At 42.7% G+C, this 26658-nt stretch overlaps 1 protein-coding gene across 1 annotated transcript in view; it reads right to left on the bottom strand.

Moving 5' to 3' along the window:
* NIPBL (NIPBL cohesin loading factor) overlaps window positions 1–26658 on the bottom strand; it is a 1354860-nt gene that overhangs the window by 575283 nt on the left and 752919 nt on the right. Inside the window, 1 exon segment of the mRNA XM_033932779.1 lies at window positions 23486–23717. Coding sequence (XP_033788670.1) covers window positions 23486–23717 — 232 coding nt within the window.

Here is a 26658-nt window from a genome sequence, read left to right on the forward strand (position 1 = left end):
CTGAGGGTTAGGCACTAGGCCAGCATTCCTCCCCTCAAGGGTCACCTGTGAAATCTGATCTCTTAAGAAAGTCCTCAGAGAGTTCAGGCTTGGAGAAAGACTTCCAATCATCTAAAGAGCCACCGACACTAGGAGCCAGCGTGGTATGAGGTGGAGATGCCTGTTTGAGAGAAGGATTCCTCTGAGGTGGAGCCGACGCACCTGTAGACAAACACAGATCTTCCCAGGCCTGTTAAGTAGGATTTCCATAAAAGGCTGACAAAATCGGAAAGGCCTTGCACTGGAGGACCCGACGCTCCTTGTACGACCCCAGACTGGGGAATTGGAGTTTCATTCACCACCACATGCTTGCATTTCACCTCTTCACTGCTCATGCCATCGGATTAAGATCTCTTTCCTGTAGACTGGATCTTCCGGGATTTTGGGGAGGACTGAATAAGGCCCGAGCACCGAAGCCACGAAGAAACTAAAAAAAAATTGATGGAAAAATACCCCAAAATAACAACAAAAAAAAGAAAGCAGAGCAGATCATAACACACCTTCTGAGTTCGCTTGCACAAGGAAAAACTGAAGAGGGAGCTGTTCTCCACTGCATAAGGGGAGGAGTTTCAAGATCAAAGTGACACCCTTCTGCATTCGCAGATAATGGGAATGTATGAACTCCTGTGTATATGTAAGAGAAAACAAAATTGCTTACCTATAACAGGTGTTCTCCATAGAGAGTAGGGGAATGCAGCCACACTTGCTGGTGAAGTCTTCTGACTGAGCCTGCATGCCAGTGCTCTCCCCTAGGATCAATAGTTTTGTTTTTTACTATTGAGCATGTGCAAACTACCTTACCTCTGGGACTCTGCCTCTCAGGTGTCAGTTATGTCACTTGGTTATAGGAACTGTAGGACAAGTGGGGATGGCGGTCGGGCAAGTGTGGCTGCATTCCCATGCTGTCTACGGAGAAAACCTGTTGCAGGTAAGCAACTTTGCTTTCTCCGGAAACAAGCAGGGGTAATGTAGGAACACTTGCTGGTGAGTCCATAGCTGGAAAATGAGAAGGGTAGAGGAAAAAGTCTATAATGCAAATAAATTTCGTAGAACTGATTGTCCAAACTGGGTATCTTGTGCTGAACTAAGATCCAAACAATAGTGCTTTGTGAAAGTATGAACAGAGGACCAAATCGCTGCTCTGCAGATATCCATAATTGGAACTGATCTCAAATTTGAAGAAGCCATAGCTCGCATTTCATATGCTCCAATCAGACCTTGAGCATAGCAAAAAGAAATGCAATGAGCAATCCATGAAGATATAGTCTGTGAGGATACTGCATTTCCTTGAGTAGCTGAATTAAAGGAGACAAAAAGCTGATTTGTCTTCCGGAGAGTTGCAGTCTTGTCCAGATAATAAAGCAGTGCCCTCCTGTAATCCAGTGTGTGAAGACTTTGTTCCATAGACAAAGCGAGAGGAGAGGGAAAAAACAATGGTAAGATGATTGATTAATGTGGAAACTAGTTGCAACTTTTGGAAGAAACTTGGGATGAGTGTGCAGGAGCACCTCAGTAGGAAAAAATTGAAGGAATGGATGACTAATGCTTGTAACTCGCTAACCCATCTTGCTGAGGTAGAGCTACTAGAAATGCTGTTTTCCATGTAAGGAAAGGTAGAGAAGCAGATCCCAGTGGTTTGAATGGATCTTTCATCAAATGATCCAAAACCACATTGAGGTCCCAGGGTGAAGGTGGTGTATGAAGTGGAGGACAAAGGTTGTTGAGACCTCGCAGAAATTGAGATAGTAAAAGATGTTGTGAAACAGGTTTTCCATCTATCCAGGAGTGGTTTGCTGAAATGGCTGATAGATGAATTCGTACAGAATTGGTCTTGAGACCTGAATCTGATAAGTGTAACAATTGGGCAATGGAACAGATCTTTCACTTGTGAATATGCCCATATGGAAAAACGCTTCCACTTCAACTGATAATATTTTCTTACATAGTCTCCTTGCTGCCAAGAGAACTTCCTTTACTGATGAAGATACTAGGAGCTCCACAAGGATTGTCCATTCAATTTCCATGCTGTGAGATTGAGACTGGGATGCAACAGGCGACCATTCTGCTGGGAAAGAAGAAAAGGTTGATCCCCTAATGGAAATGGAGGAGCGTCGAGAAGTTCCAGGAGTATCGGATACCAAATCTGTCTGGGCTAGCGAGGTGCAATGAGAATCAGCTGGGCTCCGTCTTTGATGGTCCTTTGAAGAACTTTGGAGATTAACAGAATTGGTGGGAAAGCATAGAGTGAGATTCCATGGCATGGAAAATGCATCTCAGGCGATTGCATGGGGAGCAGGTCTTAGGGAGCAATACTGGGTACATTGAGCATTGGTTGCCGAAGCGAACAGATCTATTGTGGGAGTACTCAATTGGTGAAAAATTGTACGTACTACCTCTGGGTTCAAAGTCCACTTGTGAAGATCTAGCTTGCGGCTGAAAGAATCTGCAATGATGTTCATTTTCCATGGAATGTATACTGCATGTTTGTCTGTGGACAGAGAAAGAACCAGGGTCCATAGACGGTAGGTTTCTCTGCAAAGGGGTAAGGACCCTGAACTCCCTTGTTTGTTCAGATACAACATGGCCACTTAGTTGTTGGTTTGAATCAAGAATTGTGTGTTGCGAATCCAGGGAGTGAACGCTCAAAGTGCATAGCAAATTGCTCAAAGTTCTAGAAGATTGATATGAAAATGGGTTTCTTTGTCTGACAATAGACCCAACCTTTGTTTGAGGCATCTGTTGTTATGGTGAGTAGCGGAGGTGGAGACTGGAATGGACAGCCTTTTCTGAGGCACAGAGAGTAGATCCACTAGGAAAGAAGGGCCTTGACCCTGGGTGGTAGAGGAATTAGGGTTGCCAAAGATTGAGTACTCTTAAGTCCAGATGAGCTTGAGATGTCATTGAATGGGGTACATGTGAAGTCTGGCATGTGGAACTAAAGCCAGGGATGTCGCCATGTGGCCCAAGAGTCGCAAAACTGCACATGCTGGAAGCACTGCAACTTGTGCCATTTGCTGTGCAAGCGCAATGATTGCCTGATGACGTTCTTCTGGTAGGTAGGCTCTGGCTGAGACTGTGTCCAAGTGAGCTCCTATATACTTGAGACTGTGGGTCAGCTAGAGGTTGGATTTCTCAAAAATGATTATGAACCCCAGCTGTTGTAGAGAGTACACTGTAGCTTGAAATGTAAGAAGCAACCATTCCCTGGTATGTGACACAAGGAGCCAGTCGTCCAGGTAAGGAAACACCATGTGGTGGTGTTCTCTGAGATCAGCCGCCACTACCACTAGACGTGTGAATACACACAGAGCGGACAGCAGGCAGCTATTCTCACATATGGGAGACGTCATCGACAGAGTCCGGATGCGGACACCTCACAAGCAGACTTGCTTGAAGAAACTCTAAGTTTCGAGTCGCCCGCACCGCGCATGCGCGAGTGCCTTTCCGCCCAGCATAGGGCGCGTCTCCTCAGTTCAGATAGCTAGCAGAGAAGCCAACCAAGGGAGGTGGGTGGGTTGTGAGAATAGCTGCCTGCTGTCCCTGGATAACACCTGTTACGGTAAGTAACTGTGCTTTATCCCAGGACAAGCAGAAAGGTATTCTCACATATGGGTGACCTCCAAGCTAACCAGAATGGGATGGTGGGAGTATTGGCAATTTAGGAGAATAAATTTTGTAATACTGTTTGTCCAAACTGTTCATCCCGTCTGGAGAAAGTATCCAGACAATAGTGAGAAGTGAAGGTATGAACCGAGGACCAAGTAGCAGCTCTACAAATTTCCTCAATAGGTATAGATCTGAGGAAAGCTACTGAAGCTGCCATTGCTCTGACTTTATGGGCTGTGACTTTACTGTGAAGGGGTAATCCAGCCTGGGCATAGCAGAAAGAGATACAAGCCACCATCCAGTTGGAGTTGGTACGCTTAGAAATAGGATGTCCCAACTTATTTGGATCGAAGGAAACAAAAAGTTGAGGAGCCGTTCTGTGTGGTTTGGTGCGTTTCAAGTAGAAGGCCAAAGCACGTTTACAGTCCAGAGTATGAAGAGCTGATAGTGGAGAGTCGAGCGAGTATCAGCGCTGAAGTCAGTGAAGGGTGGCTGAGACATCGTGAAGCAGTAGCTGTTGAGACCTGGAGGCGCCATGTCTGAAGTGCTCAGCGTAGGCACTGAAACCGACAGGGATGCAACTACTTGTATTCTGCTTGCAGGGCGACACTGGCAGGATAGGAGGTCTGCAGAGTTGTTTCATCTTGATGAAATTTCACCACGCCCGATTCCTCACCAATCATGGGAGTGGTGTCGTGAGAGGTGGTGTCTGCGGGAGCGAGGGCTAGCAGAGTAAGGCGCAGTCCGGACCAGGGAGCAGATGATTGAAGTCGGCATGATCCATGTGGAAGCAGAGCTGTTCAGCGCACTGACCATTGAGGAGACTGAGGGAGGTTTCTTTTGCATCGGAGGAGGTGACCTGTAGTTGTGTGCTGAGGATGATAATGGCGGTTGATCGGATAAAACGGCTGATGGACTAGAGACGCTGAGAATGGTGGTCTGACTGAAGTGAAAATGAGACCCTCCTGACTCTTACAACATCGTGTTTAAAAATCACTTATTATACTATTTCTTATTTATTTTGTTTTACATCTTTATTTTAAATTTTCATTAGAATTCCATTGTCTAACAGTTTTTTGTTTTTTTCCTTCTATTCATTTCTATCGTTATTCCTTTCTTACATACTTATAAAGTCCATATATTCTCTTTTAATTAATTAATTTATATATATTTTGTTTTAATTCAAATAATTTTAATTTAATTTACTTTACCCACTTTATTATTGCTGGGATGTACACTTGCTTTAAAAGAATATGGCCGTAATGAGATCAATGTTTTTCATGTTGGGATGTTTCTTTCCTGTTCTATCTCTGACTTTATTTTTACATCTTAATATTCATTAACTGTTTTTTTTTTCATAGGTACTTTAGTTAGATTGTGAGCCTTCGGGACAGTAAGGGAATTTCTAAGTACCTTTTCTTTATTTATCCTATTTTTATTGTTTCCTCAATGTATATTTCTATGTAAACCGCTTCGAACCTAACGGATTTAGCGGTATATAAGAAAATAAATTATTATTATTATTATTCTCCAGGGTGAGAATGAGGCTTTGGAAAAACACTGGAAATATAATGGATTGGTTGAGATGAAATTCAGAGACCACTTTAGGTAGGAATTTTGGATGAGTTCAAAGAACAACTTTGTCATGATGGAACACCGTGAATGGTGGGTCAGTAACTAAAGCTTGCAGCTCACTGACTCGTCGAGCCGCAGTGAGGACAATGAGAAACACCACTTTCCAAGTGAGATACTTCAGATGAGCCTTATCATTTGGTTCAAATTGAAACTTCATGAGTTGAGTAAGGACAACATTGAGATCCCAAACCACAGGAGGTGGTTTGAGAGGAGGTTTGACATTGAAAAGTCCTTTCATGAATCTGGAAACCACCGGATGAGCAGAGAGGGGTTTCCCTTCAATAGGCTGATGGAAAGCCACAATTGCATTGAGATGGACTCATATAGATGTAGACTTGAGGCCAGAATTGGATAAGTGCAAAAGATAGTCCAAAACAGAAGATAAGGAGGAATGCTGAGGCTCCTTATGATGAGAAAAGCACCATGTAGAAAATCTAGTCCATTTTTGGTGATAGCATTGTCTAGTTGTAAGCTTTCTAGAAGCTTCTAAAATGTCTCTTACAGATTGAGAAAACTGAAGAGGGGTTATGTTGAGAGGTACCAGGCTATCAGGTGTAGACTGCAGCTTGGGATGTAGCAGAGATCCTTGACTCTGTGTAAGCAGAGAAGGAAAAACTGGTAGAAGGTATGGCTCCCTGCTGTTGAGTTGAAGTAGAAGGGAGTACCAGGGTTGTCTCGGACACCAAGGAGCGATTAGAATCATGGTGGCATGATCATTCTTCAATTTGACCAGAGTCTTCAGAATGAGAGGGAAGGGAGGAAATGCATAGAGGAAAAGATTCATCCATTTCAGGAGAAAAGCATCTGCCTCGAGGTGGTGAGGAGAATATATCCTAGAGCAGAACTGAGGCAGTTTGTAGTTGTAAGGAACTGCAAATAGGTCTATCTGTGGCGTTCCCCACTGTGAAAAAATGTGACGAAGAGGTGAGGAATGGAAAGTCCATTCGTGAGGTTGCAGTAGACGACTCAAGTTGTCCGCCAAGCAATTCTTTGCCCCTTGAATGTAGACAGCTTTGAGGAAGGTGTTGTGGCGGATTGCCCAGTCCCAAACTTTCAGAGCTTCTTGACAAAGAGAGGTAGACCCTGTCCCTCCTTGTTTGTTGACATAATATATGGCAACTTGGTTGTACGTTCGAATGAAGACTACTGTGTCGTGAAGTAGATGTTGAAAAGCATAGAGAGCTTTGAGAATCGCTCTGAGTTCCAATTGATTGATATGACACTGACGATTCGTACTGGTCCAGAGGCCTTGAGTACGGAGACCATCGAGATGAGCGCCCCAAGCGTACGTTGAAGAGTCTGTCGTGAGGACCTTCTGATGAGGGGCATTTGAAAAAGCAAGCCTCTGGAAAGATTGGAAGAGAACATCCACCAACGGAGAGACTTCTTCAAGGAAGGAGTGAATGAAAGGTGTCAAGAAGGAGGGTCGCAAACTTGCGTCCATTGAGATGCCAGTGTCCACTGAGGAATTCTGAGGTGAAATCTGGCAAAAGGAGTTACATGTACTGTGGAGGCCCTGTGACCCAGAAGTACCATCATGTGTCTCACTGAGATGGAAGAGCGGGAAGACACTGTGTGACAGAGTTGAAGAAGAGCTTCCAGACGTTGTGAAAGGAATGCTCTGAGTTGGACAGTGTCCAGAACAGCTCCAATGAATTGTAGATTCTGTGAGGGCTGAAGTTGAGATTTGGGAAAGTTGATTTCGAATCCCAAACTTTGTAGGAACCAGGTAGTCTGTTGGGTCGCTACAATAACCCCTTGAGATGTGGAATCTTTGATTAGCCAGTCATCGAGGTAAGGAAATACCTGAAGACCATGATTTCTTAGAGCTGCTGCTACCACTACCAGGCACTTGGTGAACACTCTGGGAGACGAGGCCAGGATGAAGGGTAGTACTCTGTATTGATAGTGCAGATTCCCCTCCCAAAATTTGAGGTATTGACGGGAGGCCGGATGAATGGGAGTATGAGTGTAGGCCTCCTTGAAATCCAGAGAGCATAACCAGTCGTTCTGCTCGAGAAGGGGATAAAGGTATGCCACGGACAACATTCAAAACTTTTCTTTGACTAGAAATTTGTTGAGAGCTTGAGATCCAGAATGGGTCGCAGATCGCCCGTCTTCTTCAGAACAAGAAAGTAACGGGAGTAAAAACCCCTGTTCTGCTGTTCCAAGGGAACTGGTTCGATGGCATGGAGATGAAGGAGAACTTGAGCTTCCTGAAGAAGGGCGGTCTGGGATGGATTGGAAGGATACTCTCTTGGAGGAAGCTCTGGTGGAACCTGAGTGAAATGAAGAGAGTATACTTCCCTGATGATGGTAAGCACCCAGAGGTTGGATGTAATTAACATCCATCAGTTGTAAAAATGATGGAGACGACCTCCTATAGGGGGGAAAAGAGACAGAGACAGAACGGTGGAGGTTATGCACAGAACGGTGGAGGTTATGCTCTGTTGTAAACAGTCAAAAAGGCTGAGAAGCCTTAGGTGCAGCAGAAGGTTGGGATTTCTGTTGCTTCTGAGGTTGCTGTTTTTTCAGAGGAGGGCGAGAATAAGGAGCCAGCTTTGGAGCTAAACGCCTTTGATAGATATCAGCAGGGTGTGCAGGCTTGGCAGGAGCTGGTTTTGGTTTAGGTTTCATGGTCAGATAATTTCTTGATGGCTGCCTCGATGGATTCATCAAAGAGATCGTTGCCCTGACAAGGAAGGTTAGCTAAGAGGTCTTGAAGGTTAGAGTCCATGTCAATGGTACGAAGCCAGGCAAGACGACGCATAGCTCCAGAGCAAGCAGCCGCTCGGGCAGATAACTCAAAGGCATCATAAGATGATTGGAGGAGATGGAGACATAATTGAGAGAAAGAAGCAATGACTTCTTGAAACTCAAAATGCATTTGGTTATCCAAATAAGCCAAAAACTTTGGTAGAAGAGAAAGAAGAAATTCAAAATAAGTGATGAAATAAAAATTATAATTGAGGACTTTAGAGGACATCATAGCATTCTGGTAGATGTGACGTCCAAATTTGTCCATAGTTTTCCCCTCCCTTCCAGGAGGAACTGTGACATAGACCTTGGAAGGATGGGATCTCTTCAAGGAGGATTCAACAAGCAGGAATTGATGAGATAACTGTGAATTGTCAAACATTTTATGATGCACAGTTTTATACCTAGAGTCCAATTTTCCTGGAACTGCTGGTATACAAAAAGGTGTCTCCATGCATCGAGCAAAAGTTTGATTCAAAAGCTTATGAAATGGAAGCTTAAGACACTCTGCCGGAGGTTGAGGAAGATGCATGACTTCTAGATACTCCTTAGAACATTTGGAGCCAGCATCAAATTGAACATCCAAATCTACAGCCATCTGTTGCAGGAAAGACGAGAAAGATAGCTGATCTGCCAATGCTTTGCCTCGAGAAGAACTCGAGGACATCGAGGCAGCATGTGTCGAAGAAGAAGTTTCGGCATGGAAAAAGGCATCAAAGGAACCTGGTGACTTGGACGAGGCAATCAAGATGGTAGAAGGCAATCTTCGATGTCCAGCATCGGAGACCTCGCATGAGGAGACGGTGGTCTGGTCGAGGTTGGAGTAGATCGAGGCTTCAAGGAAGATGGTCCACCCTGAGAAGAACGATGTCTGGAAGGATGCCTCGATGAAGACCTCGAATGTCAGTGAGAACTCTATCTGGAACCAGATCTCGAGGATCGAGGAGATTTTGCCTTGGAGACGTAAGCAGCTGATGCCGATGTATGAATAGGGCTAGAGGCTGTAGATCGAAGCTCCAGAGGCTTGGTGGAGGAACCTCGATGCACTCTCAAAGTCTCTGCTCCTTGTTTAGAGTGTGAGGATTCTAGTCGATGCACTCGCAAAGAATTTGCTTCTTGCTTTTCGTGCTTGGATGGCAGACCAGACACTCGCAGAGACTCTGCTCCTTGCAAAGAGTGTGGAAGATCAGACTGGGGCATAAGAAGTGGCTCGACCTCGCGGGAGTCTGCTGAATGCCCAGGTTGGATAAGAGGAAGCAGTTTAGGTCCCATGTTAGTAAGGAACTGAATAAACTGCTTCTCTAACATGGTCTGAAAAGAAGCCGGCAAGGATGGATCCGCGTCTGAAACCGGACCACCTGCTTTGGCTAGAGGTTCCTTCGAGGTTGTGTGAGTGTGTTTCGACTTAGAAGTCTTGGACACTTTAATCACTACCGATGGAACCGACTGCTGAGCTATCTGACCTGAGGAAACAGGGGAAGATACAGCAGATGACGTCGAAGCAAGAGCCGCTACAAACGATGAAGGTCTGATGAGGCTTGAGGTGGAAGCAGTAGGCGCCAAAGGAGCCTCGATGGAAGTTGAGGCCGAAGACGCTTTATTAGTCGAGGGATCAGTAGGAGACTCCATCTCGAAAAGCTTATCCACCAGAATTCAATGATACTTGAAAGCACGAGGCTGAAGTGTTTGGCAAGGCAGGCACGACCTAGGATGATGTTTCGGCCCAAGGCACTTGAGGCAGCATCCGTGAGAGAGATTGCACGCTGACACTTGCTATACCTCTTAAAGCCTGTAGCAGGCCGGGACATAGATGGAAAAATAGCCGCCGCAAAATCAAAGCCCTCGGGCTGCGGCTGAGCGACCCGTCCCGGAAAACGAACGGAAGAAGGAAAAAAAAAATTTTTTTTTGATCTAAAATAAAAGAAATAAAATAAAACAGCGATTCGTGAAGAAAAAACACAAACCGCAGTTGAGAGAAGGCAAAAAGTGACCGAAGTTAAATGCAGAGAGTCAAAGACCGACTTCTCGGTTCCGCGGAAGGCACTCGCGCATGCGTGATGCGGGTGACTTGAAACTTCGAGTTTCTTCAAGCAAGTCTGCTTGTGAGGTGTCCGCATCCGGGCTCCGTCAATGATGTCACCCATATGTGAGAATACCTGCCTGCTTGTCCTGGGATAAATAATACATAAGAACATAAGAATAGCCTTATTGGGTCAGACCAATGGTCCATCAAGCCCAGTAGCCCGTTCTCACAGTGGCCAATCCAGGTCACTAATACTTGACCAAAACCCAGTGGCTTCTCCCGTGTCTTTCTCAGTAACAGACTATGCACTTTTCCTCCAGGAACTTGTCCAAACCTTTCTTAAAACCAACTACGCTATCCATATAATATATATATAATATGATCCTTATATAATATATATGATTCAATCTCTAGCTCTAGCTTTCCAATCTCTAATGGAGTTCCTTTCATAAATTATTTGTATTGTAAATTGCTTAGGTCTGTCATATCCTAAAGCAGTATAACAAGTGTTAATAAAACATGAACATTGCTTTTCTGGAACTTCCTCTATGGCGTTGTTTTGGAGCAATAGGGAAATTTCCTTTGTTAATTGAGGAATATTGCAGAATATTGGATGGAGGCGGAAGATGAGATTGAGGTTGAGTTGAGAGAAAATTGAGGGAATATCCCTGATAAACTATCCTGAGAACCCATGCTGGGAAAAAACTGGTTAGCCGTCCCCCCCCCCCTCCCCACCGGTAGCAGGTCAGAAAGTAGAGTTTGCTTAATCAGAGGAAGTTGTGTAGTTGATGGTTGCTTACGTTCCTTTGGACGTTATTTCTGAGAAAAGGCAGATACTTAGGTCCTCAGAGGAACCGACCTGGAATAAGGAGTGTAGCATCTGCGAGGATTGTACTGTAAAAAAAATTGTTGATGGTATGATCTGTGATAAGAAGGCTTATTAACTAATTTACGGTAAGGCTGAGATTGGTCCACTGGATGTGCGGAGAGTTCACTTAAGGCCGTGGAGTCTTCAGTGAGTTGCAACACTGTAGCCTTCACTTTTTCTCCAAATTATCCCCTAGCCAGGGAGCAACAGCCAATCTGTCATGAAGATCAATTGGAAGGTCCGAAGCCTTGAGCCAACCTGTGTAACGTGCTGCAATAGCTACTGCCGAAACCCAGGAGGTCATATCATAAGCGCCATAATTTGTTTTTATGAGATTAAATGTAGACTCTTGAAATGTCATATGAAGATTCAGAATCTCCTCCGGGGCAGCCGATTCCAATTGTTGTAGGATGGAGGGCTGAAAATGCAAAAGTTGCAATTGGTGTGCCATGATTTTTTAAGTCAATATGGAGACTTAACACACTTTCCGTCCAATTGAATCCAGGAAGCGATGATCTTTTCCAGGAGAATGGAATTGGGTTTTTGATTTATGAATGGCAGATTCATAGTAACATACATAGTAGATGACGGCAGATAAAGACCCGAATGGTCCATCCAGTCTGCTCAACCTGATTCAATTTAAATTTTTTAATTTTTTCTTCTTAGCTATTTCTGGGCAAGAATCCAAGGCTTTACCCGATACTGTGCTTGGGTTCCAACTGCCAAAATCTCTTGTTAAGACTTACTCCAGCCCATCTACACCCTCCCGGCCCTTGAAGCCCTCCCCAGCCCATCCTCCACCAAACGGCCATATATAGACACAGACTTTGCAAGTCTGCCCAGTACTGGCCTTAGTTCAATATTTAATATTATTTTCTGAAACCATTGAATGATGCAGGAGTTGCTGAAGGCCATGTCCAGGTGCTTTTTGAACCCTGTATTTCAGTTCAAGTGTCTGGAAGTCGTGGAAACTGAATGAGGTTTTTGCCAGTTGTAAATCCTGCAGCACTTGATGGACTGGAAGTGCAATCAGACCTTTAGATGGAGTCTGGCAAGACTGCAGAATTGCTTGAAAATCTTTTTTTATTAGGAGTGATAGTCTGGTAGAAACTGAGCAGGGTAGAAACCTTCTGAAGAAATTTCAAAGAATATTTTTCCTGTTGAACTGTTTGAGATAATGGGTGTGATTGGGCAGGAGAATCACACAGAAGAGGAGACTCTGGTGCATCATAGCAAGCTTGAGAAGGTGACATCTGCTGTTGCAGAGAAGGGCAAAGCAAAGTCCTTGGAGACCAGGCCAGTGCAGAGTGGATGTGGAATAGATTGCTGTTCCACACAGTCAGAACAGCGAGGCACTGACTCTTGTTACTGCCATAGAGTGAGAAGGCTGAGAAAAAAAGAGAAGTACTATCCTTCATAAAAGTTTGTAAAAGAGAGAAAAACTGTGACAGACGCCCATTTGTTTAGTCAGTTCATCCCATTTGTTAAGTCAGTTCTGGAGCCAACTGAGGAAGAGAGGAACGTTTCTGAGGTGGGAGATTTTCCCCCTTGAGAGGGAGAAAGTGTCCTTTTTGATGACTTTTTATGTAAAGTAAAAGGTAAATTTGTACCTGTGGGATCCAATGCTGTCTGAACCGAGGACTGCGAGTACCTGTGCCTGCAGGAGACCTCTCCTTGACAAGCTGTAACGTCGAGGCAAACGTGGACTGTTTTTTGAAAGCCTTGCGCTGTTTTCGACGGAACTGGCGGTGGAGGTGTCTGTCATGCCTCCGAAGCCAGTTTGTACTTTTTCTCATTGGCCTCTTGTGTCGTGTTATTTTTATTAAATGGCAACTGTAGTGGCATCATTGGGATTTCCTCCCCTGGCGGAATCTTACATGGGCCATGAGGGGGAGGGGCCGTGGACAGCGTCTTTGCGGTTGGTGAACTCCCTGCGGCTGAGGCGTGAAGTGCCAATGTCGAGGCCGGCTGATCCTTAGAAGAATCTTCACGGTCCTAGTGAAAGCCGAATTTGACAACTGCCGGCGCCAAGAAAAACAAAGGCAAATCAGCTGCGACAGGAATAAACAGTCCTAATTTTTTAAAAAATTATTTATATATTTATTCAATTTTTCATTAAACTTCCAAGCAGATAAATCTTATACAGATAGTGTGGTTAACCAAATAAACAATTTAAGGTATAGTAATTAAATAAACAAGAATAACCTACTAACAAATTAGTATGGTTACAAATAATTAAACTACACTATATACTAGGGAGATTCAAATTACCCTATGGTGATAAACTAACAGCTCTATCACTGATCACCTTAAATAGATAATAATAAATATAATATATATGATAAAATTACACTATCAAACTGGCTTCAAAAAGTGCTATTAAGTGAACGCTCACACCCACAACCTGAACTCTAGTGAATTTTTTACGGAGCCAGTTGCAAATGAGACCATCATAGTATATTCACTGTCTCTGCCACCTGCTTCCCATTACACCTAATAACTCTACATAGATAAGAAGATTTTTACTTATCTGTATTGCTTGGTGGCAAAAATTCAGCTCTGCAACTGCTCCGGGTACATTCTTAAATTCTAAACTGCTGTCATACTCTCTCTGACCCCCCCACCTTTGGCTCTGTAAAAAAATCACTAGAGTTCAGTTTGTGAGTCTCAGTGTTCACTTAATAGCACTTTTTGAAGCCAGTTTGATAGTGTAATTTTATTATATATTTAAATTTATTATCTATTTAAGGTGATCAGTGATAGAGCTACAAATAATTAAACACACTCAAGACCACTATCAGATTCAAGAATTATTGAGTAACGCAATTCAGGAATACAAATTATAGTATGAAATTAAATGTCCACTGCTAAACCAGGAACCCAAAATTTATTCATGAGTGATTGTTGTTATAATTCCTTCCTTTTCTGCTCGTTTTTGAGATAAAAAATGATGTCAAATGGCTCGGATCAAGGAAAACAAATTTGAATGATTTATATCTAACTATGCATTTACAGGGATAATGGAGGAAAAAGATTCCTCTGATCTGGATCACCCCAGGTTTTAATAAAAGAAACTGAATAATGAAGCTTCCCGGACGATGGGACTCGGTCATTGCAAAGCAGGGAGACTATATTGAAGGATTGTAAAGAAATACTTTGGAAAAAAAAAAATAAAACATGTAAATTTTAAAAAATAGTGTGCATTATTTATGAAATGACCCTCATATATACAAAGAAATATACACACAAAATATACACAAATATACAAACAAAATATGCACAAATATACAGTACACATACATACATATATACAAACAAAATATACACACATCAGCTTTTAATGAATGATCAAATCTGTTTTTGAAAAATACTAGCAACAAAGAATCATTACCAGAAATTTTGTTGCCATTTCCTTAGTAGAGCAGGGGATTATCATCTGCCTTGTAAATTTTCTCTTGTACTTAGTCAAGTGCAGACTTTAGTAGCATGGGAGAGTACCTGAAGAAAGAGCTGATTGGATGGGAAGACATAAGGGAAGTGGAAAAACAGTGGTTCAAGTTGAAAAGTGCAAAAAATACAGCTACTGACCTTTATGTGAAGAAAATAAATAAAAACAAGAGAAAAGGAAACTGATATGGTTCTCCAAACTAGTGTCAGAAAAAATAAAGGCAAAAAAATTGGCATTCGTGAAATATAAAAAAAACTCAAGAAGAGGATTACAGAAAGGAATATCGGAAAAAAAGTGAAAGAAGTCAAGAGAGAGATACGTCTGGTGAAAGAGCAAGCAGAAGAGCAAATGGCTATAAATATAAGAAATGGAGACAAAAAATTTTTCTGGTATATTAGTGAAAGAAGGAAGACAAAAAATGGAATTATAAGACTGAAAGAAGGTATGAATTGTTTATGTGGGGAGCGATGAGGAACAAGCAAATGTGCTACAAATACTTCTGTTTGGTATTCACAGAAGAAAAACATGGAGGACTGCATTTGTTCTGCAAAGTTACACCTGAGAATGGAATGGATACTGCACTGTTCACAGAAAAAAGTGTTTATGAACAACTTGAAAAATTGAAGATGGACAAAGCTATGGGACCGGACGGGATCTATCCCAGGATACTGACGGAGCTCTGAGACGTTCTCGCGGGTCCTCTTAAAGATTTGTTCAATAAATCTTTAGAGACGGGAAAGGTTCCGCGGGACTGGAGAAGAGCGGATGTGGTCCCTCTTCACAAAAGTGGTTGTAGAGATGAAGCGGGAAACTACAGGCCGGTAAGCCTCACTTCAGTTATTGGAAACGTTGCTGAAAGAAAGGCTAGTGAAATTCTTAGAATCTAATGGATTACAAGATCTGAGGCAACATGGATTTACTAAAGGTAAATCATGTCAAACGAATTTGATTGAATTCTTTGACTGGGTGACCAGAGAATTGGATCATGGATGTGCGTTAGATGTAATTTACTTAGATTTCAGCAAAGCTTTTGACACGATTCCTCATAGGAGGCTCTTAAACAAACTCCATGGGCTAAAGTTAGGGCACAAATTGGTGAACTGGATTAGAAACTGGTTGATGGACAGATGCCAGAGGATAGTAGTAAATGGAATTCGCTCAGAGGAGGGTCAGGTGAATAGAAGAGTGCCTTAAGGCTCGGTGCTGGGACTGATTCTGTTCAATATGTTTGTGAATGACATTGCTGAAGGGTTAGAAGGTTAACCTTTTTGCAGATGATACCAAGATTTGTATCAGAGTGGACACCATGAAAAAGGATCTGCAAAAGTTAGAAGAATGGTCTGGTATCTGGTAACTGAAATTCAATGTGAAGTGTAGAGTGATGCATTCGGGGGGTAGAAATCCAGGGGAACCGTATGTGCTGGGAGGTGAGAGGCTGATAAGTACAGATGAAGAGTGGGACCTTGGGGTAATTGTGTCTGAGGATCTAAAGGCATCTAAACAGTGTGATAAGGCGGTGGCTGTAGCCAAAAGGATGCTAGGATGTACAAAAACATAAGAATAGCCACACTGGGTCAGACCAATGGTCCATCAAGCCCAGTAGCCCATTCCCACAGTGGCCAATCCAGGTCACCAGTACCTGGTCAAAACTCAAGGTGTAGCAATATTCTATGCTACCGATACAGGGCAAGCAGTGGCTTCCCCCGAGTCTTTCTCAATAACAGACTATGGACTTTTTCTGCAGGAACTTGTCCAAACCTTTCTTAAAACCAGCTATGCTATCCGCTCTTACCACATCCTCTGGCAACGCGTTCCAGAGTTTAACTGTTCTCTGAGTGAAAAAAATTTCCTCCAATTGGTTTTAAAAGTATTTCCCTGTAACTTCATCAAGTGTCCCCTAGTCCTATGTAATAAAAAGGTGTCCATGGTGTCTAATCATTAGAATATGCAATCAATGGCCCCCAAATCTTTTTGAAACTATTATAATTTCCTTGCTGTATAGCAAGCACTCTCTCCATTTTATAAATATGACAAACTGAATTCCACCAAAAGGTATAATTAAGTTTAGCATAGTCCTTCCAATTTCCAGTAATATGTTAAATGGCAACCCCCGTCAGTATTAACAAAAGTTTATTGTTATTTGCTGAAATTGACTATATTTAATGTGGGGATGGGGAGGTATGTTATGTGATTTAATGGGTTTATACCTGATGAATGGGATGGTGGGGGAGGGGTCTTTTTTATATGCATTTGACAATAATTGTTAGAATGTCAAGTGATTTGTATGAATTATCTGATTGAATATTGTACACTTGTTGCAAGAGTTAAAACTGAATAAAGAATTTAAAAAAAAAAGTGTCCCCTAGTCTTTTTGAGAGTGAAAAATCGATCCATTTGTACCCGTTCTACTCCACTCAGGATTTTGTAGATTTCAATCATATCTCCCCTCAGCCGTCTATTTTCCAAGCTGAAGAGCCCTAACCCTAATAGTCTTTCCTCATACAAGAGGAGTTTCATCCACTTTACCATCTTGGTCGCTCTTCTTTGAACCTTTTCTAGAACTACTATATTTTTCTTGAGATAGGAGACCAAAATTGAACGTAATACTCCAGATGAGATCGCACTATGGAGCGATACAGGGGCATTATAACATTCTTAGTCTTGTTAACCATCCCTTTTTTAATAATTTCTAGCATCCTATTTGCTTTTTTGGCTGCCGCCACACATATATTATATACGATGACACCCAGATCCTTTTCTTGGGTGCTAACCCCCAAAGTGGACCCTAGCATTCGGTAACTGTGATTCAGTTTATTCTTCCTAATGGGCATCACTTTGCATTTGTCCACACTAAATTTCATCTGCCACTCGGACGCCCAGTCTTCCAATTTCCTAAGGTCCGCCTCCAATTTTTCACAATCCGCATGTGTTTTAACAACTTTTAACAGTATAGTGTCATCTGCAAATTTAACCACCTCACTCACTGTTCCAATTTCCAGATCATTTATAAATAAGTTAAATAGCACTGGTCCCAGTACAGACCCCTGTGGCATTACACTGTTTACTCTCCTCCATTGAGAAAAATGACCATTTAACCCCACCCTCTGTTTTCTATCCAATAACCAATTCCTAATCCACAACTGAATTTTGCCATTTTTCTATCCAATAACCAATTCCTAATCCACAACTGAATTTTGCCACCTATCCCATGGGTTCAGAGACAAAACCCCCGAAGACAAAGGCGCGCGGCGACAACTGAGCGCAAGACGGAAGCGCGCACCGAAGAAAAAGATTGTTTTTAGGGGCTCCGACGGGGCTTTTTGTTGGGGAACCCTCCCACTTTACTTAATATAGATCGCGGCGGCGTTGTGGGGGGTTTGGGGGGTTGTAACCGCCCTCATTATACTGGAAACTTAACTGTTTCCCTGTTTTTTAGGGAAAAAGTGAAGTTTTCAGTAAAATGTGGGGGGTTACAACCCCCAAACCCCCTACAAGCGGTGCGATCTGTATAAAGTAAAGTGGGGGGGTTCCCCCCACACACCCCGTCGGAGCCCTTTTCTTTGGCGTGCGCTTCCACGTTGCGCTCAGTTGTCTGCGCGTGCCTTTGTCTCGGCGCGATTTTGACCTGACACCATCCCATGACACTTTAATTTTCTCAGGAGCCTCTCGTGAGGAACCTTATCAAAAGCTTTCTGAAACTCTAGATACACTATTATCAACCATCAGAAGGGAGGTGTTGATGCCTCTGTATAGGTCATTGGCGAGGCCACACTTGGAGTATTGTGTTCAGTTTTGGAGGCTGTATCTGGCGAAGGATATAAGACGACTTGAAGCGGTCCAGAGGAAGGTGACGAAAATGGCAAGAGGTTTGAACAAAAAGAAGTATGAGAAGAGACTGGAAGACCTAAATATGTATACTCTGGAGGAGAAGAGGGACAGGGGAGACATGATATAGATGTTTAAATACTTGAAAGGCATTAATATAGAACCAAATCATTTCCAGAGAAGAAAAAATGGCTAAACCTGAGGGCATGATTTGAGGTTACAGGGAAGAAGACTTAGGAGCAATGTTAGGAAATTATTCATGGAGAGAGGAGTGGTAGATGCCTGGAATGCCTTCCCAAGGGAAGCGATGGAGAGGAAAACAGTGGTGAAATTCAAAAAAGCATGGGAGAAAAAGAGGATCTCTAATTAGAAAACAAAGGATGTAAATTAAAGCACTAAAGCTGATATTGGACAGACCTGCATAGTCTGTGTTCCATAGATGGTGATTCAGTGTAGGATGGGCTAGGGTGGGCATCAATGATAACTTCACTAATATGGAACATGAGAATGTTACTGGCCAGACTTTACGGTAGATATCCTGCAAACAACGGGATGGTTGGATAGGCTTGAGTGAGCTTGGATGGCAACTTCAGCATTTGGAACCTAGGACAATACCAGACTTTATAGTCTACGGCTCAGAAATATCAAAGAAGAGACAAGTTAATCTAATCATATATTTTTTAATGGGAATAACTTATGGGCAGACTGGATGAACCATTTAGGTCTTTATCTGCTGTCATTTACTATATTAATAAACCCATCTTCATCTCTAAGACTAACAGGAACACTAACAGAAACATGACCAGTGCCTTTTACATCAGGAAAAAATAGTGTGAAGGATTTAACTGAAGCAAAATGGTACAATTACAATTGAGGTAACTACCATACTTATCACAAAATGAATTTTTAAAAATGCTCAGGTCTATATACAGAGGCCATGGTCTTTTGGAGTATGGTGATCATCACTGGCTTTGTGGATAACAGTGATTCAGCCACTATCTGTATCTATGGGGTTTAAGTTAGGACAGCCTCTCTGTTGACCTAAATTAAATTACATAGCTATCCAGACAGTGGTTGAATGACACTAAACACCAGCTATCTGCTGTGTTAGGTGCAATATCCATACACTGCCTGGGACTATTCAGATAGTGTGTTAAAAATTCTCACAGGCCATCTTGATACTATCGAGATCTGCTGAAAATTGGCAAATAGTGTACTTAATACTCATGTCAATAGTGGTAAATAAAGAATAATAAGTCCAATCCAATCGCTGCTGTATAGTAGAGTATTTTTTAATATCCAGCCCACTGTGTGTAATTTTATATAACATTTCTTGCGTGAAAGTATGTTTTAAACATGGTTAATGGCTGCTATCAAAATGTACATGTGCGCATACAAGTTTACAAATCAACAAAAGCTTCACATTATGAGCTGTGACATGACCATAAAGAGCAGGGGCTCTTAATCTGGGGTCCATGGATGGGTTTCAGGGGGTCCTTGAGGGTTAGATAAAAATTAACATTTATATTCACTATACAGCCCAGTACTGTTGATTTTTTTTGCAGATAACGAGAGAGAAGATGTAATAGTAGTAGTATGGTAGTAGAAAACGTAGTAGTAGTAGTAGATCTGTTTTAATTTGCACAAGAGGACTGCATTTCATAATTATAATGTTTGGGCATTACTTTTTGCATTAAAAAAGGAATGGTTTTTTATTGTTTGCTTTACAAAGTTTAATAATAATTTGTGTATGTCATATGTATAAGATAATCAAATCTCAATAAATAAAATATATTATATTCATTGCATGCAAAGTTGTATTTATGTGAATAATTCTGGGGAAGGGGGTCCATAACTTTCATCAGATTCTTAAAGGGGGTCTGAGACTCAAAAAAGGTTAAGAATCGCTGCTCTAGAGTCAACCTAGCCCAATGAAGGAAATGCAGTCTGCCAGCCAATTTAAGTGAGCAAGTTTACCGATGGCAGCCCCCACCTAAATAGGAGCCAGAAGAAACAAAAATCTGGATGGATTTTCTTTGGGCTTTATTCCACTCCAGATTGAGGCCAAGGCTCTTTTGCAGTATCTTGGTGAGCATGTAGCTTAGGGAAAAATGTGGTTGAACAATACTATGATTAAAGTAGAATTCTACCATTAATTTAGGAAGGAACTTGGGATGTGTGTGTGCAAAATGGAATGGGACCATTCATCGAGGCCATTTTAGAGCCACCATTTCAGTGTGGCTCTTTCATCATGGGACTGCTCAGCGCTGCCCTTTCATCACAAAACTGTTCAGCGTGGCTCTTTCATGCTGAATCGAGGTGGAGTGCTGATGGGGATGGGGGTCATTGCTGGATCAAGATGGAGTGCTGATGTGTGTGGGGGTCATTGCTGGATCGAGGTGGAGTGCTGATGTGTATGGAGAAAACTGTTGGATTGAGGTGGAGTGCTGTTGTGGGTGTGTGGGGGACATTGTACCCCACCAAATGCACCATGAGACATGCTGGTTCAGGGTGGGGAGTTTCAGGTTTTTGCTATGAGAGGTATGGGAGGATATATATATATATATATATATATATATATATATATATATATATATATATATATATATATATATATATACACAGAAACCCTGAGGAGAAAGACACTGAGGCTAGTCTGCCGTGTGATTCCAGCCTGGAGCAGAACTGAGGGACCTCGTTGAGCCACATGGCAAAAAGGTCTATTGAAGGGAGTCTGAATTCTCAAAAAATGTTTTGGACAATGCCCATATGAAGAGAATACGCATAGGGTTCAATAACCCAACCCAAGTCTGTCCACCAGGAATTGTTTTTCCTTTGCAACTGGCTCTGAACACCATCCCATGGAAAGGGAGCCCATTTCCACATCCTGAATGCATTCTGGCACAGGGGGTATGACCCCATGTCTCCCTGATTATCTTTCTGAATCAATATACAGTAATTTGCTTATCCAACTGATACCTGAAAGCCTTTAGAACATTTCAGATAGCTCTTAGCTCCAAGAGACTCATTTGGTGCTCAGCCTCCTGAGCAGACCATCAACCCTGGGAGTGAAGCCCATCTATACAAGTTCCCCCATCACAGGCTGGATGCATGTGCTATTAATGTCTTGTGAGGTGGTAGAATTTGAAATGGCAGTCACTTGTCCAAATTGCTACAGATTTCAGGGAGTTCCTTTATAAGTAGTTCCTGATCTGAATGCTTAATTTGGACATTCTCAGTGGGCAAATTGGAGGAAATCTTCTCAACTGACATGTGCACTGTATCAGAACTACATTTAAACCCATCAATCTGATGTCACAAGGTGCCTCCTTTCCTGGAAACAATTCAGTCTTCCCTCTACCGCAAGGGTGTCAAAGTCTCTTCTTGAGGGCCACAATTCAGTCGGGTTTTCAGAATTTCCTCAATGAATATGCATGAGATCTATTTGCATGCACTGCTTTCATTGTATGCTAATAGATCTCATGCATATTCATTGGGGAAATCCTGAAAACCCGACTGGATTGCGGCCCTCGAGGAGGGACTTTGACACCCCTACTCTACTGGTAAGTCATCAAGGATGGTTACAGGAATTACAGCAATGTCTTCCACAGCTAGTCAAAAAGTTCATCCCTTGCTTTGAATGGGGAGTCAGCAGGAACTTCTGGGTCCTCAGAGGGAGGGAGAAAATCTATGCCTTGCAGAGTAGTATGCCTTCTGCCAAAATTCCTCCTGGATATGAAAGTCAAGCTAATATCAGATGAGGAGAGTGACTTAATGAACTAAGGTTTCTTAATGAGGTCCCAACCTCCTCAATCTCACCACTAAAACTTGTGTCTCCGTGGCATGGAATGTCAGCCAGTTTCTCCTAAACTGCTGGTCCAGGACAGAGGCATGCAGCCAGGTAATTCTACACAAAAGAATACCCACCGCAGAGGCTCTAGATCAGAGGTGTCAAAGTCCCTCCTCGAGGGCCGCAAACCAGTCAGGTTTTCAGGATTTCCCCAATGAATATGCATGAGATCTATTTGCATGCACTGCTTTCATTGTATGCTAATAGATCTCATGCATATTCATTGGGGAAAACCTGAAAACACGACTGGATTGCGGCCCTCAAGGAGGAACTTTGACATCCCTGCTCTAGATGCTGTATCAAAAACATTACACATTGGCCAGACCATGTAATCTCCACACTCCTGCTCTTTGGCTACTATCTGACAAGTTCCCACAATGTTCCGCAAAAGCATGCTCATTAAGAGCTGGTTGGATACTATATGAAACCAATCACAGAATTCTGGTCAAACTTCTTCACAAAAGACTCCAAGGTCCAAGTCTCTTTCCCCAGAAGAAAAGAGGAGTAAGACTTGGAGCTCTTGGCTTGAGAGCAGATTCAACCATAGACAATTGAGGAAGTTAGAACTTCTCGAATCTTCAGCCTTCTGGACTCTATACAAACAGTTGACCTTCTTATTTACTTGCTGTACAGAAAGATAGCTCTCCCACTGCTTCATCTACACAAGTTTAAAGAGAATGACAAAAGGACAAAGTTTGTCCCTGCGGGGTCTTTCACCATCCTCGCCCTATCCCTGCGGGCTCTGTCTCCGTCCCATCCCTGTGAGCTCTGTCCTCATCTGCACCAGCCTCTAACACTTTAAAATCATAAGTACTTGAAGCTTGGGCACATAAGGACAGAGCTTGCTGGGAAAGGGCAGGGACATGGATAGAACTCATGGGGACAGGACAAGGATAGTGATAGAACTAAAGGATGTCCAATGTCTTGGTCCCGAGCATATCCTCTGTCTTTAAATCAAATGGGACTTCATCATCTCCCATAAGTAAGCGGGACAGGACAATGATAGTGATAGAACTAAAGATGTCCAATGTCTTGGTCCCGAGCATATCCTCTGTCTTTAAATCAAATGGGACTTCATCATCTCCCAAAAGTAAGCTACAATAAGAACATAAGAACATAGTAGAACATCTGACATAGATTGTGTTTCAATGGTAGGGCTGTATCAGATGAGCAGATTTTTTTGGTCTTATGATATTTAGTTTTTGAGGCCTGAATATAACCCCTGGCATGTAGAAGGGTGGCATGCCTACTTATATGAATAGACCCCTCTTCTGAAGAAACTGCATACACTTTCTTACATTATTAAGCTAAGCCAATGCCAACAGAGCATAATTTTCATGCCCTCTGTGCAGCTTTTTTTTTTTCACTTCTGAATTGTCCAGAGACCTATTTTTTTATACATTTTTTCTTTATATTTGTTCATTTTATACTAACCACCATGAGGATCCACTCTGTAGACAGGATCATACTGTGGATACAATGTGTTCTGTAAATGAAATTTAGTGTACTGAATAATTCTTTCTATCACATCTTCTATATATACAGCTTTTGGCATATTTGGTGAAGTCATAATGTTGACAGTTGTAAGACAGGCATCAGCAGATTTGGTGACTCTTTCCATAATCAGATCGCGCCATAATTTTTCCTCATCTTCTGTGTCATTATTCTACAAGACAAAAAAATTATATTATTGAAATGTTATCTATAAAGCAAAAGGAAATAATACTTAGGTCCAAATTCTCAACTTTGCCAAAAGTTAGGCAGTGGTAGGCACCCTACTGCTGCCTAACTGATGATAAATGGTGTGGTAATTGACTGCATCATTTAAAACCAAATAAAATTTTTAAAAAATTGTAGAAACAAACAGCGTCCAACTCTAGACCACAGAGGTGTTTACTAATGTCTAAGTCTAAAGTAGGCATGGTTTACACTGAAAGTGAACATAGGTGCTGGCAAGCGCCTCCATGGTCGAGTTTCTTGTTGAAAATAGATGTCATAAATGTAGGTCTGTAAAACCCTGATCTACATTTCTGCCACCTACTTTCAATGTGGCTGCGATTCTCTAAACAGCACTATCGTGTGATTGATGCACGATTGGTGCCACTTTACTAAGTGGCTGCTGCTAATGGCACTGTTTAGAGAATCCAGGCCTTTAGGCCCTGATTCTGCAAAGTGCGTCCCAATTGTAGGCAGCTGTAGGCACCCATAAAGGGTGCACGTCTCAAGCAATTGGTATTGGAGCCCACCAGGGACCAGGCATTACTAGACCTAGTCTCACCAACGGATATAGCGTCACAGAAGTCTCGGTAGGAGACACACTGGCCTCCAGCGACCATAATATGGTATGGCTCAACCTCAAGAAAGGTTTCCCTAAAACAAACACAACAACACGGGTTCTCAACTTTAGAGGCACAGACTTCATCCGCATGGGAGATTTTGTCCATCAGGAGCTACATAAACAAGCAAAATCTGACAATGTGGAGGACATGTGGTCGTCTCTAAAGTCCATACTACACGAAGCAACAGACTGATACATAAAGACAGTAAGTAAACGCAGAAGAAACAAAAGACCCCAATGGTTCAGTAAAGAAATTTCTGACCTAGTTAAACAGAAAAAAGACGCATTTATCACCTACAAACATTTAGGCAGAGAGGGGGCAAAAGAGGACTATCTAGACAGATCTAAAGCTGTCAAAACAGCAGTCAGAGAGGCCAAACTCCGAATGGAGGAAGAGCTAGCACGGAAAATTAAGAAAGGGGATAAATCTTTCTTCAGCTATATTAATGACAGGAAAAGAAACAAAAATGGGATAGTACGCCTGAAGCAATCGGACGGTAACTTTGCGGAATCAGATTCTGAGAAGGCAGAACTACTAAACCAATACTTCTGTTCAGTGTTCACCCGCGAAATGCCGGGAGCTGGTCCACAGCTGCAGACGGGAGATAACCAGAAAGACCCGTTTCAATATTTCGAATTTACACCCAGTAGCGTTTACGACGAACTATCAAGACTCAAAGTAAACAAAGCCATGGGACCGGATAACCTACACCCCAGAATGCTCAGGGAGATAAGGGAAGTCCTGGCTGAACCATTATCTGTTCTTTTCAATCTTTCCCTAATCACAGGAAGAGTCCCCTTGGACTGGAAAACCGCCAACGTAATCCCACTCCACAAAAAGGGCTGCAGGACAGAGACAGCAAATTACAGACCAGTGAGTCTCACGTCTATAGTGTGTAAACTAATGGAAACACTGATCAAACAGAATCTTGACACAATCCTAGACGAAGAAAAACTGCGTGATCCACACCAACACGGGTTCAACCCAGGGTAGATCCTGCCAATCTAATCTGATTAGCTTTTTTGACTGGGTTACTAGACAACTGGACGCCGGAGAGTCACTGGACGTGGTATATTTGAACTTCAGTAAAGCATTTGATAGCGTCCCTCATTGAAGATTACTGAACAAGCTGAAATCGATAGGATTAGGAGACACTCTAACTACATGGGTTGGGGATTGGTTGAGCGGTAGACTTCAGAAGGTGGTGGTGAACGGTGCCCTATCCGAAGTATCGGACGTGATCAGTGGAGTGTCGCAGGGCTCGGTCCTGGGCCCAATTCTATTCAACTTATTCATAAGAGATATGACGCAGGGACTTAGAGGAAGGGTATCACTGTTCGCCGACGATGCCAAACTTTGCAACATAGTAGGCAAAAGCTTATTACCTGATAATATGACACACGACCTACTGTTGCTGGAACAATGGTCGACTACTTGGCAGCTAGGCTTCAATGCTAAAAAATGCAAGATAATGCACCTGGGTAAGAGAAACCCGCGTAGAACTTATGTACTAAATGGTGAGACCTTGGTTAGGACCACGGCGGAACGCGATCTAGGAGTGATCATTAGCAAGGACATGAAGGTTGCCAATCAAGTGGAGAAGGCCACCTCCAGGGCAAGACAAATGATGGGATGTATCTGCAGAGGTTTCGTCAGCAGGAGACCTGAAGTTATGATGCCGTTGTACAGAGCCATGGTGAGACCTTACTTGGAGTACTGTGTTCAGTTTTGGAGACCACACTACCGAAAGGACGTGCTGAGGATCGAGTCGGTTCAGCGAACGGTCACCAGGATGGTCTTAGGGCTCAAGGATCTCACGTATGAAGAAAGACTAAAGAAATTACGGCTGTACTCACTTGAGGAAAGAAGAGAACGGGGAGATATGATTGAAACATATAAGTACATCACGGGACGCATCGAGTCAGAAGATGATATCTTCTGGCTCATGGGACCCTCGACCACCAGAGGGCATCCGCTGAAAGTCAGGGGAGGGAAGTTTCATGGCGACTTCAGGAAGTACTTCTTCACCGAGAGAGTGGTGGATCATTGGAACAGACTCCCACTCCAGGTGATAAAGGCCAGCAGCGTGACGGATTTTAAGAGAAAATGGGATACTCACGTGGGATCTTTAAGGGAGTAAACTCAGGGAGGAGGGATACTTGGAATGGGCAGATTTGGTGGGCTATAGCCCTTTTCTGCCGCTTTTTTTTCTATGTTTTCTAGGCGTCCTACAGCTGTCTAATCAGCCAATCAGGAAGCACGTTTTCT

Source organism: Geotrypetes seraphini, chromosome 1 (assembly GCF_902459505.1).
Source record: "Geotrypetes seraphini chromosome 1, aGeoSer1.1, whole genome shotgun sequence".
Taxonomy (NCBI): Eukaryota; Metazoa; Chordata; class Amphibia; order Gymnophiona; family Dermophiidae; genus Geotrypetes; species Geotrypetes seraphini.